The 14,919-nt window shown below is 43.3% G+C and overlaps 1 protein-coding gene across 1 annotated transcript in view; it reads right to left on the bottom strand.

The window, feature by feature from the left end:
* Nucleotides 1-14,919, bottom strand: part of LOC145392518 (uncharacterized) — a 303,717-nt gene that overhangs the window by 251,643 nt on the left and 37,155 nt on the right. The window contains exon 5 of the mRNA XM_080266913.1: nucleotides 3,251-3,421. Within this exon, the coding sequence (XP_080123039.1) occupies nucleotides 3,251-3,421 (171 nt within the window). The remainder of the gene's footprint in view (nucleotides 1-3,250; nucleotides 3,422-14,919) is intronic.

Consider the following 14,919-nt stretch of genomic DNA (forward strand, 5'->3'; position numbering starts at 1 on the left):
TGTGTGTGTCGTGCGCTAGTGAATTCCCAAAGGAGGAACTGGCGCTTTTGAGAAACAAAAGACCAGATTATTATTATTATTATTATTATGTCAATCAATGAGACTTACTACAGGATAATAATCATCATTAAGCAAAAATTCTACCGTTAATAAAAACAAGTCTTAACTTTTTCACCATTGTATAAGCGATTCATTGCGTACCAATTCATCACATAACGAGGGTTTGCTGTACAGGTATACCTTGATTTATGATAGCCTGACTTAACAACAGGGGGCGGCAGTACCACCATACCCCACCTAGTGATGGCCAAACCCTGGTTTAACAATAAGTTTAGATTTTTTTAAAACCAATTTTGATGATATTTTAGACTAAAACTGTGTGTTTAGGTTGATTTATAAACTGTTTTTAGACTTAGATTAATGTGTTTTAATCACAGATGGGGTGAACAGTGTTATTTCGGGGTACAGTTTACTAAACTTGATTTTTTCCGGACATATTTGACGATTTTCAGGTTTTATTTGTTTGTTTTAGTGAGTTATTTACAGGTGTTATAGTAGCCGCAGCGAGAAATGAACGCTGTGGTGGGGCAGCCGGTCATCCGGGGATTCCCCCACTCTAGCCATATCCTCATGTCACCGACCATAGAGGTAGGATGTCACCGACCATCGGCCACCGCTGCAGCACCGCTCCATGATCCTTACCCTGTGTCTCTGGCTTTCTCTTTCTCTCTCTCGGTTTCTATATAAACTGCTGTATTTCCGAAACTAATTATGAAATTATTATGACTTTTGTTCCACAACACCACTGAGGTAAAAATCAAGGAGAGTTTTCTGTATAAAGGTTTCCCCCCCCTTGTCTGAGGGCAGGTCAGTTCTGGCGAGTGTATAATTATAGGTCAGGCGGAGGTATCGGCAAGGCCGCACTCCCCCGCTCATATGCCACATTTAGGAGGGGGTGGAAACCTTTATACAGAAAATTCTCCTTGATTTTTACCTCAAAGGTGGTGTGGAACAAAAGTTATAATAATTTCATAATTAGTTTCGGAAATACACCAGTTTATATAGAAACCGAGAGAGAAAGAGAAAGCCAGAGACACAGGGTAAGGATCATGGAGCGGGGCTGCAGTGGTGGCCGATGGTCGGTGACATGTAGATATGGCTACAGTGGGGGAATCCCAGGTCATCCCGGCTGCCCCACCACAACGTTCATTTCTCGCTGCGGCTACTATAGGCTTAGGTTGGTGTGTTTTACAGCTGTTAGGCCATTTAGATTGGCTTTAAACTTGTTCCTGTACTCATTTGGATGAGTTTAGGACTTGGCTGGGGGGAAACCCAAGGCTCAAAAACAAATCCCTATACTGTACATGTTAAATCTACGCCGAGATACGATACCCCACCTAATGATGGGTTTTTACTTAACCAATTGCATCATTCAACTGGAGTATACCTGTACAGTATTAGTTACTTTTCAGGTAGGGCTGGCTTAAATAATCATAAGTTTTCCAAAGGTACTGGGAACAATTATAATTGTACTGTGAAATCAGCTGTACTGTACAGTGCAAGAAAGATCTTTTACAGTAATCTCTCAATTATCCATTTTACTTCAACCAAGCCATATGCCAAATAATGTGAAACATTGGATACTGCATATCCAACGCAACATTCAGCTTTTACTTGGATGTTGTGATTTTATCTGTCTTGACACTCTATCCCAAATACTTTACCATGAGTAAAAGATGAAAACTGTGCATATAACAACAATACAGTAATGATATGGTACAGCAGTACAGTGCTGTACATTGTGTACTATTGTATGTACTCACAAGTGTTGGCATTGATGGAGGGTCGAGTTGCACACTGTGCAGTACAGTACACATAATCCCATACGATCTAGTGGTGAACGACTCCCCCAAAGATTACACCAGATCCACCACCTCCAGCTCCATCTCTGCCGAGGGCACTGCAATAGGTAGTGGAGATGGAGTGGCAAAAGAAGTCAGGCAAAGCTTCACTGTGGCCTCTGACCGAGGGAAGTCCTCAGGTGGAAACACAACAGTTGGTGGGGTTGATGGTGGTGCCATGACTGAGGTGCCTGGCTGATATGAAGAAGTGGCCATGGCGGTGCCTAGCTGGGGTAAATAATGCCAATGTGAGGAAGTAGAGGCCTAGGGTGAAAGAGGCCTGTATGAGGAGGTCGATGGCTGGGATGACAGAGGATGTGCGAGGAGGTCGAGCGCTGTGGCAACAGAGCGGTAGGTGTCACGAGATGGAAAAAGAATGTGATGGAGGACTGCCTGGGGATCCTTCTCGACTGCAGCTTAATCACATTCTCACAAACCTGTTGCAGGCAAGTGGCCATGGCATCGGCAAAGAGGGACCACCAATTAGGATGCTTGCAATAGTCAAGAAGGACGTCCACTGCATCACAAACCTGCTGGAGCCTCAGAATTTCAGCCATCGTCCTCCTCTTCCTCCTCCACGTAATACACCACCACAAAATCCACAAGCTCAGCTATCAAGCACAACTAACAATGAGTACTTTCAGGTCATAAGTGGGGCACGTCACAAAGAGAAACGGCACAAGGGGGTAGGAGAAATGGCACAGGGGGTAGAAGAAATGACACTGGGGGGTGTAAGAGAAACTGCACTGGGGGTAAGAGAAATAACACTGGAGGTTGGCACTCACACTCATGAACAGTACAGTACACAGAATAATTTTACAATAACACTAGAGCATGATCACCTAGAGGCCATTAGCTCTGCAATACAATACAGTACACTACATCCAACGTAGGATGCCACAGAGTTAGTAATAGCACCAGGGTTTCGCAGCCGTGTTGTTGAAAGAGCGGACTGAACAGGTACATCTTCACTCGATAATATCCATGGGCAAGAATTAGAGCACAGAGGTATTTTCAGCACACCGAGTGAGGTGCACCCATGGCAGATTCTTATTGGATGGCACATAGTGAGCATTTTCAATGGCTCTCAAGTTTCAGGATTACCCCTGGGACCAGTTGGCTACTGCTTACGAGCTGGTTGAGATGCCTCAGTGCTGGATATTGCATCGGACTGCCGGTTACATCCCGTTTCAGCGCCGGATGTTGCATAATTTAGGGATAGTGCTTTAACAGAATACTGTGTTGGGCCGGATTCTGTGACAAAAGATAATTGAGAGTTTACTGCATTTGTATTCAAATAATACAAAGTGTGAACTAGTTCATGATGCAATCACTGTAATATGTAATACCTTGATAGTGGTGGGTCGGTACCATCGCACAGCCCCCACTGTGATGGCCAAATCTCCAGGTGGTGGAGCTGCAAGGCTCAGTGCAGAGGAGTGGCACAGGTCACCATTTCCCTTATGGCAATCACCACAACCAGAATCTTGCTTCTCTCTGCAGCAGCCCTTGTATGCCTCCTATAAAAGAAGAATAAGTAAAGCTTCTATACTTAGATAATTTATATGAAGGGTAGCAAGGATTTAAAAAAAAAAAAAAAAAAAAAAAATAGTAATTGTGGTAGGTGGGAGTGTTCACCATCTACTCACTCAATGAAGTGCTGCTCTCGGGTGTCTGCCCTTTCCACTCCTCCCACCTTTCCTTCCTTCCTCTTCTGTCTTTCATTATGTCATTCTTTCCTTGTCCTTCTGCCTACAGGTAGATTTACACTCCCTCTTTTGTCTTCCTTTCTTTCATTCTTTCCTGTTCCTTCTGCCTATGGGTGATTCTACACTAAATGACAAGCCAAATGGTTGCTGTCAAACAGGAAACCATTTACTATGCTGGGTGGTAATCTTATAACCAAATTATTGCACCTGGTGGTATAGGAGGTAATTGCAGTGCTCCAATAGGATTGAGCCAGTGAGGGTTTATATCCAAGGGATGGTTGGAGCTATTGCTCAAGTAATGTCACTCAGCGATGAGTGAGGCTGGTCACTCTCAACTTAAATGTCAGGACCAAGTTGTCTAGCCTCGGGCTCCTACACTCCTCATGGGGCACAGTAGGATTGGATGGAGGATGGATGGATGGTAATAAAGATATAATGAGCAGAATCCAGAATCAAAGGAATACAGTTGGGTGACTCTACACTGAGTGACAACCCAAATGGTTTCCTGTACACCAGGAAGCCATTTACTACGCTGGGTGGTATCCATATAACCACATTATGGCACCTGGTGGTTTAATGGGTAATTAAGGCACTCCAATCGGACTGAGCCTGGGCAAGTTTTTATCCAAGGGTTGGTTGGGGTTTATTGCTCACGTAATGCTGCACAGGGATGAGTGAGGTTGGTCACTCTTATCTTAAATGTCAGGACCAACTTGCCTAGTTCTGGGCACCTACACTCCTCATAGGGCAGCACATGATTGGATGATGAATGAGCGAATAAGTATAAATTACTGTATACTACAAACGTAAAAACTACACTATGTCAATTACACTGTACTGAATTAATTTAAAGTACAAAAAGAAATGCTTGTTTCCAGGCACACATTATAACATTTTCATTCAAATGATAATTATTACTTTCATTCAAATGCTTGTTTCCATGCACCCATGCTGACATTTTCATGAAAATTCTACACCCACTGCATACATCAAATTTTAAATATGCTGAGTCTAAAAATTGCTATCAATACACGCAAACCTCGAAAGACTGAAATTTAGTTTCAGTGCTGTACGCACTGCAAATTTGGTCCTCACTTCATCATCCATTCCAAGATTGCCCCAGTAGGATCATGGAAGCTCAGGGTTAGACTACTCAGTCCAGACATTTAAGGTAAGCAAGATCGGTTGTTCTCTTACTCAGTGGCAATAAGCAAGTGATGATTCTCAATCACCCCTTGGAAGTACTGTATACCTATATGGACCACACACGGTTGAAGTGCCTTAATTCACAAGTTCACTAGGCATATCAAGTGTATCAGGGCAGCGGGGCTAATGCACTACATCAGTACACTGCACAAAGGTCCACCACTGAGTTCTCTGTATGCATTAGAGAACTACACCACATTGGAGCAAAGAACAGGAAATCTATGCATAGATGCATTTATGAGGCTGAGGCTCTCTCTCTTTTTTTTTTTTTTTTTTTTTTTTTTTACCTAAGGAAGAAGGAACCAAAGGCCGGGAGCCCTCAAACTCTTCCTTCCAAGAAAAAACAAAAATAAACAAGAGAGCCAAATTCAAGATCTGTTCATTTTGTGATGCCTGGACACACTGCATTTGAAAGCCTGGAGATCATAGGAAGTAGGAAATACAGACAGAGGGAGACAGTTCCAAAGATGAACTGTTGCATAAATGAAGCACTGGGAGTAACATTTAACTCTTGCATTAGAGTTGAACAGAAAAAGGATGAGAGTTTGTTGCTAGACAGATGCTATGAGCCTGTTGTAGTGGTGGAAGGGTGCAAGCAGATAGTTCAGAGGAGTAGTGACCATTGAAGCAGCAACAGAAGAGAGATAAAGAGCAATAGTGAGGCAAAGAGACAAAGGTTGAAGGGAGCCAGGAAAAGGAGGAGAGTTAATGAGACGAAAAGCCTTTGACTCCACCTTGTTGAGAATGGCTGCATAAGGGGAGCCTCCCCACACATGAGAGTTGTACTCTACACAGGTGTGAATAAAATCTGTATATAAAGGCAACAACTGTGCAGGGGTAAATAAGGTATGGAGTCAGCTTAGCACACCTAATCTCTTGGAAGCAGATTTTATAAGAGATGTAATATTATCTTTCTGAGATAAATCCCAAGAGAATGAAACCCCACATATGTTTAATGATGATGCAGGATTGAGGTGGATATTATTAAACATTAGTGGAAGATTTTGATGGGTTGATAAGTGTAAGACCTGAGTTTTTGACGCATTAAAAACAACATGATTACTTTTACCCCAGCCACACGTGTGAGCCAAGTCAGACATTAGGTGTGCCATAGCCTCATCCCTTGTTTGTTGAAGTAACTGCTGAGATGGATGCTGTGGGAAGTGAATGGAAAGGTGAAGGGTGGAATCATCTGCATAAAAGTGGATAGGGTTAGATGTACAGCTTAGAAAGTCATTGATGAATAAAAGGAAGAGAGTTGGTGACAGGACAGAGCCCTGAGGAACACCACTACTGATCTAGGAGAAAATAGGTGGCCATATACAATGGCAGCTATAGAACAACCAGAAAGGAAGCAAGAGATGAAGGCACAGATAGAAGGATAGAAACCAAAGGTGGGCAGTTTGGAAATTAAGATTAATGTCAGACTCATTTGAAAGCATTTGAGATGTCAAGTGAAATGGAAAAGCTTTCACCTAAGTCCCGAAAGGAGGATGATCAGGAGTCCGAAAGGCAGGTGAGAAGATCGCCAGTGGAGCATCCCTGACAAAACTCATTCTTATGATCAGAAAGAAGGTTGTGACAGGAAAGATGCTTTAAAATCTTTTTGATAAGAACAGACTTAAAAACTTTTGAGGCACAGGATGTTAAAGCAATTAGGCAATAGTCAGAGGGTTGGGAATGGTCACCCTTCTTTGGGACGGGCTGAATGAGAGCAAACTTAGAGCAAGAAGGAAAGGTACAAGTTGATGGACAAAGGCTAAAGAGTTTACCTGGGCAGGGTGTAAGCACAGATGCACAGTTCCTGGGAACAACAGGAGGGACCCCATCAGGCCCATATGCCTTGTTAGTACTGGGGCCAGTGATGGCAGAAAATACATCAGCTGAAGAAATTTTAATGTCAGTCATGAGGAAGTCAAATGGGGAAGTGATGGAGGAACAGCACCAGAATCATCTAAGGTGGAATTGGAGGAGAAAGTCTGGGCAGAGAGATCTGCTTTACCAATGGATGAAATAGCTACACAACCATCAGAATAGAAAAGGGGAGGGAAGCATGATGAGGTAAAGTTGTTAGAAGGTTTCTGGAAAGGTGCCAGAAGCAGCGGGAAGAATTCGAGTTGGAGAGTTCAGAGCATATAGTACAGATGAAGTTATTTTCAGCTGAGCAAAGAACAGACTTAGCACAATTCCAGGCAGAAAAATTAAAAAGATGAGATTCAGGGGTGGGTTAACTCCAGTACCTTTGGTAGGCCTTCTCCTTGTTGTGGACAACATTAGAACAAGCATGATTAACCCCTTAACCGTGGGGCATTACTTTCGTAATGCTCGGGCACAAGGGATCATACCGCGGGGCGTCACTTTTGTGATTCTGTGTTGTTTTGAATTTGCCCGAGCTTTCAAGTGGTGGCTTGTATCATCTATCAGTACTACCAGTGTCCAGCTATAGTCAATTCTGCTAATGTCAACTGTACTCCCATCCACTGCTGACAATTTAGCCATTTTTCCCCTGTCCTTGACTCCCCTCCTTACCTCCCCTCCTGCCTGCCCAGCTGCAGCAAATCCTGGAAGGATTTTTCCACTCATTTTATCCATTGAAATGTGCCCTATGCCCTATTCTTATACAAAATAATATATAAAAGAGAAAGAAAAGGTAACTGATTCTGCCATACATCTGGAATGGGCTAATTATCACCTGGCAACACCCTACGTGCACTCGTTCGCTAATTTTCCCTGTTTATCTCCCCTTGAAATATGCCGTATGACCTATTCTCGTAATAAAAATATATATCAGAAAGGAAGGAAGAAGTCTAAGTGATATTTACATTCACCTGGAACAACCTAATTTATTATGTATTGCCTAGATTTCCTGCCAATCATTTCATAGCATATAAATTAGCAGCTGTCACCACGCTGACACTGTCAACCCTTCCCTGCCCCTAGGCCACATCATTCAGTTTACTGTCATCTTTCAAGGTGAAACCACGTCGGATTCGCCTGTCCAATTTCACTGCTTCTTAGCCCACTGCAAAGGGCCCTGTGACCTCTACCCCTACTAAACCTCGTGTGGGAAGGGGTAAAGGGCTAAGTGACTCTGCTGTGGAACATGAACTGGCTAATTTATCAATGCTAATGATGGACAATGACTACGGTCGTTCTGATTACTCTAAAACAGTGCAAGTGGAAATGTAAATAATGTGTAAATAGCAAGTGAAAACAATGAATGTAAATATAACCAAACAGTGGAAAATACTTTTATAAGTTACTGCAAGTGACAGTGCATAACACAGTGTAAATAAAATAGAAATCTAAATAATGTAAATAAAATAGAAAATGTAAATAGAAATGTAATTAATTAGTAATATAAGAATATGAGTATAAATACTTGGAGTAATGAAAGTGAAAGCTACGCTCTAGTGTGTATAAATACTTGGAGTAATGAAAGTGAAAGTGAAAGCTTCGCGCTCTATGCTAGTTTACTGGACAAGAAAGTGAATGTCTGGAGTGAAAATAAACTACTAGTACTGGAAGAAACTTATGGATAAATACTGTATATACAAATAAGTGTAATAAAGTACTAGGAATATAAAGTGTGAGTGTGTTTATGAATAATAAATGACAGCTTCGCCTCAGAATACCATCGGGGAACGAGTGCGGGTGGAAAGCTCGTATGCACTTGTAATTTACATTGCTTTCACAGTGTTTTTTTTTTTTTTAATATGGATTTCAAACTACTTGAAATTCATAGAATAGTGTTTGTAGTGATAATATCAGGCAGTGGTAACCATATTATGGGGTACTGGGAAGTGTAAAGTGGAGACTTCGTTACCCAACTTCAGAAGTCTCCACAAGTTCTACGGTAGTCGACGAAGGCTCCACAAACATCCCAGGAGAAAGCTGAAGGTATGTGCCATATGCTTATGTAACTGTAATATTCTAGGACTAACTGGCAAATATTTTTAAAAAGTCAGTCGGTGTGCGATTATCCCCGTGGGACAGACGCGGAGCATTCCCGACATCCCCGCGGTTAAGGGGTTAAACCAACGTTTCTTTGCATTAGTCAAAGGACAAGAGAAAGGAATGTATGTTCCCATGTCCGAGAGAATAACCTCTAATGCGCATGGCACTCTCAGATGGCTCTCGGCCATAGAAACAATAATTATTCCAGGGAAAATCAAAGAAGTACTGCCTGAGGGCCTCCCAGTCTGCAGCTCCAAAGTGCCACAACTGACATTTCTTTGGAGGGTCCACAGGCTGTACTGGAGCAATAGGACAGATTAAGGTGATAAGTTAGTGGTTGGACGAGCCTAACAGAGAGGAATCATTACAATGTAAGCAGAAAGATTAGATGTAAGGAAGAGGTCAAGTGTGTTGGAACTCTCCCCAAGGCGATCAGGGATACGGGTAGGGTGCTGTACAAACTGCTCTAGGTCATTAAGGATAGGAAAGATGTAGACTCATTCACCAAGTGGATCAGTGAAAAGAGAGGAGAGCCACATGTGGTGGTGAACATTGAAATCTCACAGAATGGAGATTTCAGAGAAAGGAGAAATGGATAGGATGTGTTCCATTGTAGAAGTAAGCTAATCGAAGAATTTTTCATACTCAGTAGAATTAGGGGATAAGTAAACAGCACAGATAAATTTAGTAAGAGAATGGCAGGAAAGCCAAAGCCAGAGAGTCAAGAATTCAGAAGAATCAAGTTCAGGAACACGAGAGCAAAATAAGTCATTGCGTGCATATACACAACAGCCACAATTGGCTTTGAAATGAGAATAGACAAAGTAGGAGGATACAGGGTAGGGTTCGCTGTCAGTTGCCTCAGAGCTAAGTATCAGTTAGGAAGAGGTGGGGTTCAGAGGAGGAAAGGTGGTGCTCAACAGAGAGAAAGTTAGAGGAAAGGACATGAATATTGCAGAAATGAAGAAGTGAATCAGACAGTGGTTCCAGACATTTCACTGTGTCATTGTCGGGACAGGGGCAGATGGTGGGGCATTTAAGGACTCCTTCCCCACACCCTTGGGGACTCTGAGGCTTGATTATGAGATGCCATTTTGGTTTAATTTTGAATATGAAGTGTAGTGTGAAATGTGCATATAGTTTGGTTTTGACAGTTGGAGAAACTTGTACTGGAGAGTATGCTGGCCTACTCTCTATGTTACTGAAACAATCACAAAGTTCAGCAAAGCGGGATGGTCAGGAACAAGTCCCGAGGGCTGATGAAACAGGAGCTCCAGCTTTCCATGTCATCAGCTTTTCATACACTTTGAGAGTTCCGCTCTGCTCGACTGGTGCTACAGTCTATTGCCAGATGCCTTAATCCCACAAGGGGTGGCCACAAACAAATCGCCTCCATGCCAACCAGTCCCCTGCCACTTCACTGCCCTGCTCCCAGCTCACCCCCCCCTCCTCTCATATACCTCTCCACTCCATCCCTCCATCTCATCCTTGGCTTTCCCCTCCTGCTCCCCCACTCCAAGTCGCTCACATACACGCTCCTCATTGGTCTCTTGTTCTCCATCCTCTCTACATGGCCAAACTATCTCAATGTGTTTCTCGTAACGCATTCTATCACTTCTACATCCACGCCACTACTCTACTTCACCTCCTCATTTATCTGTCTGCCTCTTAATGTAACTCCACATGCTCCTCTCAAATAACTCATTGCCAGTGCTCTCACTCTTGTGTCCTTCCAACAAGGTCCAAGCTTCCCTTCCATACATTAGAGTTGGTACCTTATCAAGCACTTCACCCTCTAAACTTCCATCCTTACTCACCACACTACCAAAGTACTTCAATGAACTCTCATATTTTCCATTTCCTTAACATCCAACTTCACTGTACAACCTGTGACTTCATTACTCTCGAAGACCATAACCTTTACTCTCCAGTACATTCACCTTTAGATTCCATTTTTCACACGCTTCCCAGCTCATTCAACAAGCCTTGCAGTTCTCTTTCATCTTCACTTAACAATACAGTATCATCTGCAAACAACAGTACAGGGAGTTTCCAAATATTGCCCTCATTCATTAGGGATGCCCCGATATCCATTGCTCTACCTTGTATCTCTTCTATAACCCCATCCATGTACAGATTGAACAACCATGGAGACATGACACATCCTTGTTTTAATCCAACATTCAGACAGAAAAATTCACTCAATTCACTATCCACATGCACTGCAGCCATAGCTCCCTCATACATACTCTTTATGGTATTCATCAACTTCCCATTTACTTCATATATTCTTAATATTTTCCACATTTCTTGTCTATCTACTCTGTCATCATATGTTTTCTCCAAATCCCTGAAGGCCACATACAACTTTTTTCCCTTCTCTAGAAACTTTTCCACTAAAGACCTATGAATGAATATCTGATCTACATAACTTATTCCCTTCCTAAAATCTCCCTGTTCTTCACCAACTAATTCCCCTGTTATTTCCCTAACTCTGTCAATAAGTATCCTACCATACACTTAACCTATTACATTAAGATGACAAATGCCCCTATGTTTACCACACACATCTTTTCCCCTTTTCCTTTGTCATCATCATCATCATCCAATCCTACAATGCCCCATGAGGAGTGTAGGAGCCTGGGACTAGGGAAGTTGGTCCTGACATTTAAGATGAGAGGGACCAGCCTCACGCATCTCCACGTGGCATTACATGAGCAATAACCCCAACCACCCCTTGCATATAAACCTTCATCGGCTCAATGTGGTTGGAGCGCTGCAATTTTCCACTAAACCACCAGGCGCCATAATCTGGTTATGTGGTTACCACCCAGTGAAGTAAATGGTTTCCTGGTGTACAGGAAACCATTTGGCTTGTCACTCAGAGTAGAGTCACCCATAGGTGGAAGGAACAGAAAAGAATGAAGGAAAGAAAGACAGAAGAGGGAGCATAAAGTCACCCATAGGCAGAAGGACAAGGAAAGAATGAAGTAAAGAAAGAAGAGGAAGGAAGGAAAAGAGAGAGGACAGGAAAGGGCAGACACTCAAGAGCAGCACTACATTGAGTGAGTAGATGGTGAGCGCCCTTGTACAGGGGAATAATTATACTTGACTTCCAATCTTCCGGGGCTACACATTCCTTCCAGGCCAATCTGCACATCTTCCATATCAATTTTACTACTATATTCTCTCATGCTTCAGCATTTCACCACACACTCCATCCAATCATGGCGTTCTCCATTTGGCTATTTTCATTGCTTCCACTACAGTGCTTCCATCCTACTGATTTCTTCCTCTCTTCCCACATCCCTCCTTCTCCCAGCCATTCCCCAGCCACTTATCCTCACATCACTTCCATTCCTATGTTTAACAGTTCGTTAAAGTGTTTACTCCATCTGCTCACTTTCTCTCCCTTCTCCACTAGCACTCTACCATTTTTATCTTTCACTCCCCGACTAACTTCATTTTCACCGTCTTACTCTCTTTACCTCTTACAAGAACACTTTCTTACATACCTTCCATTTTATACTCAAATTCCATCCAAATTCCTCATCCTCTCTCTACTTACTAATCTTTTCATCTCTCTCTTCCTCTCTACATATAATTTTCTCTTCCAAATCTCAACTTCCTCCACACCTCTGCATCCTATCCACTCACTATATGCTTTCTTCTTTTGTGCCACAGCTTGTCTCACCTCTTCATTCCACCATGCCGTTCCTGCACCCCCTTTTGTCTTCTCTTCACCCTACATACCACCTCACATGCTGCACAGATTTCTTCTCTGAATATCTTGCACGCACTTTCCTTCTCCTCCATCTGTTCCAAATCATATTTACTCAATCGCTCCTCCACTTCTCTCTTATATTCTGCCTTTTTTCCATCCTCTTGCAACCTTTCTATCCTCCTTGTATGGATTACTTTTTCCAGTCCTTCCGTTCTTCTATTCCTCCATTGCATTTGAACCTTGACTTTCACCACCACCACATGGTGGTAAGAAAGTCCACTCCCTCAACCTCTATATGTTCTTGCATCCTTAAGGTGACCAAATTTATTGGAGCTAAAAGCAGGACGCGCGCGTGTGTGTGTGTGTGTGACTCGGTAAAGAGGTGGCCTGCAGTCCTAATGGACCCAAGATCGAATCCCGACTGGGGCAGGGAACAGTTTAAGGATTTGAATTTCCTAAAAAGCAGCCTTTCCTGATCTCCCTGATGACCCGTCGACATGTCAAAAAATACCCCCGATAATACCAATACACCAGTCCTGCATGAGACAGCCCTAGCATGTATTCAATATGGATAGTGAGTATTAGCGCCGAAGTGGTGACATGTGGAGATATAGGAGGACTACTGGGCCTTGGGATAGGTCACTGCCCCCAAGATATAGGTCATGAAGCCTTTGCCCAGAGTCGGACACGTAATTATTTTTCGTTTTAATTTTTAAAGGCTCCAACATGCTTGCATGTGTCGGCCTTGGTCACCTAATGGCGACTCTCCACGCTGCACGATCCATTGCAGCCTCCCTGTTCAGTCCCTTAACCCTAAGGTCACACTTAATAACCTTGTCCCATGTCTTTCTCGGTCTACCCCTCATAACCCCACCCCCAATATTAACACTTCTCACCTTCCTCACCCAATTATCATCCCCCATCCTCTCCACATGTCCAAACCACCTCAATCTACCTCTCCTCATCACAACACCAATACACTCCAGTCCCATCCTACCTCTCAACTCTTTCATTGTAAACCAAGCCCCTCCAGGCCTTGGACGCAGGGATGCACTGCACATCCACCTAATCATTGTCATTTCTGTACGTCTGAGCCGGCGAATATCTTCCTCCTTCACTGCCCAGGTCTCACTGCCATACAGCATTACACTCCTAACACATGCTGCATACAAAGACCCCTTAGCACGTAGGGAGAGCCCTCTCAATGTCAGGAGGGGCAAGAGCTCCCTGAACTTCTTCCAACCACTTCTCACCTAGCCACAGAGCTAGCTCCAGCCCCACCTCCAGCACACAACATGTCTCCCAAATAACAAAACTCTTTCACACACTCAAGAGATTCACCAGCAAGTTCAATCCTTTCACGTCTGACAATCTCCACCTGCTCACCCCGGCACGCCGTACACATAAAATCAGCATTATCTTGCAGTCTACCTCTGATACCACTACATCTCTTATGCACCCATTTATCACACACACCGCACAAGATGGAATTACTTCCCACACCCTTGTGGCAAACTGCACATGGCCACTCTCCCTCATCTTTGACAGTACCGCCACCAATCCTAGATATCATCATTTTTGTTTTATCTGCATTTACCCTTAAACCCTTTTGCCCCATACCATCTCTCCACGTCCTAAACCTTTCCTCCGCCTCCCTTTCGTTCTCTGCAATCAACACCAAATCATCAGCATACAACAACTCCCACAGGAGTCCGTTTCTAAAGTCACGTGATAGGGCTTCAAGTACCATGATAAACAACAAGGGACTCAAGACTGACCCCTGATGCACACCAACATTCACGGAAAACTCATCACTCAAATCTCCATTCACTCTCACCTGGGTGTGAGCACCCACATACATGGCCATAACCACCCTAACCAGCCACTCCTCCAAGCCAAGCTTTCTCATTGCCCACTTCACCACCTCTCTAGGGACTCTGTCAAAGGCCTTTTCCAAATCAACAAAAACAAAATAAAGATCCCTTCTCCTACCAATATATTTTTCCTGAAGCTGTCGAACAATGAATATGGCATCAGTGGTCCCCCTACCTGGCATAAACCCAAACTGCATCTCATCAATATTCACTCTTTCTCTAATCATACCTTCTAAAACTCTCTCCATTACCTTCATTATCTGATCTAAAAGCTTTATACCTCTATAATTTCCTCTTTCCAGGGCATCACCCTTCCCTTTATACACATTTACAATTACACTCTTCAGCCAATCATCTGGGACAACACACTCATAAATAATCCTATTTATCAGGTCAGTGACTAAACTCACCCCTATATCGCCTGAGGCCTTCAACATTTCGGCAGTCAACCCAGACACACCTGCTGCCTTCCCCACCCTCATCCTGCCTATTGCCTCACTCACAGTAGCAGTATCAATCAAAGGCCAAAGGCCAGACACTGGATCTGC

Source organism: Coenobita brevimanus, chromosome 22 (assembly GCF_032717465.1).
Source record: "Coenobita brevimanus isolate Jiangsu-jjx chromosome 22, ASM3271746v2, whole genome shotgun sequence".
NCBI classification, from domain to species: Eukaryota; Metazoa; Arthropoda; class Malacostraca; order Decapoda; family Coenobitidae; genus Coenobita; species Coenobita brevimanus.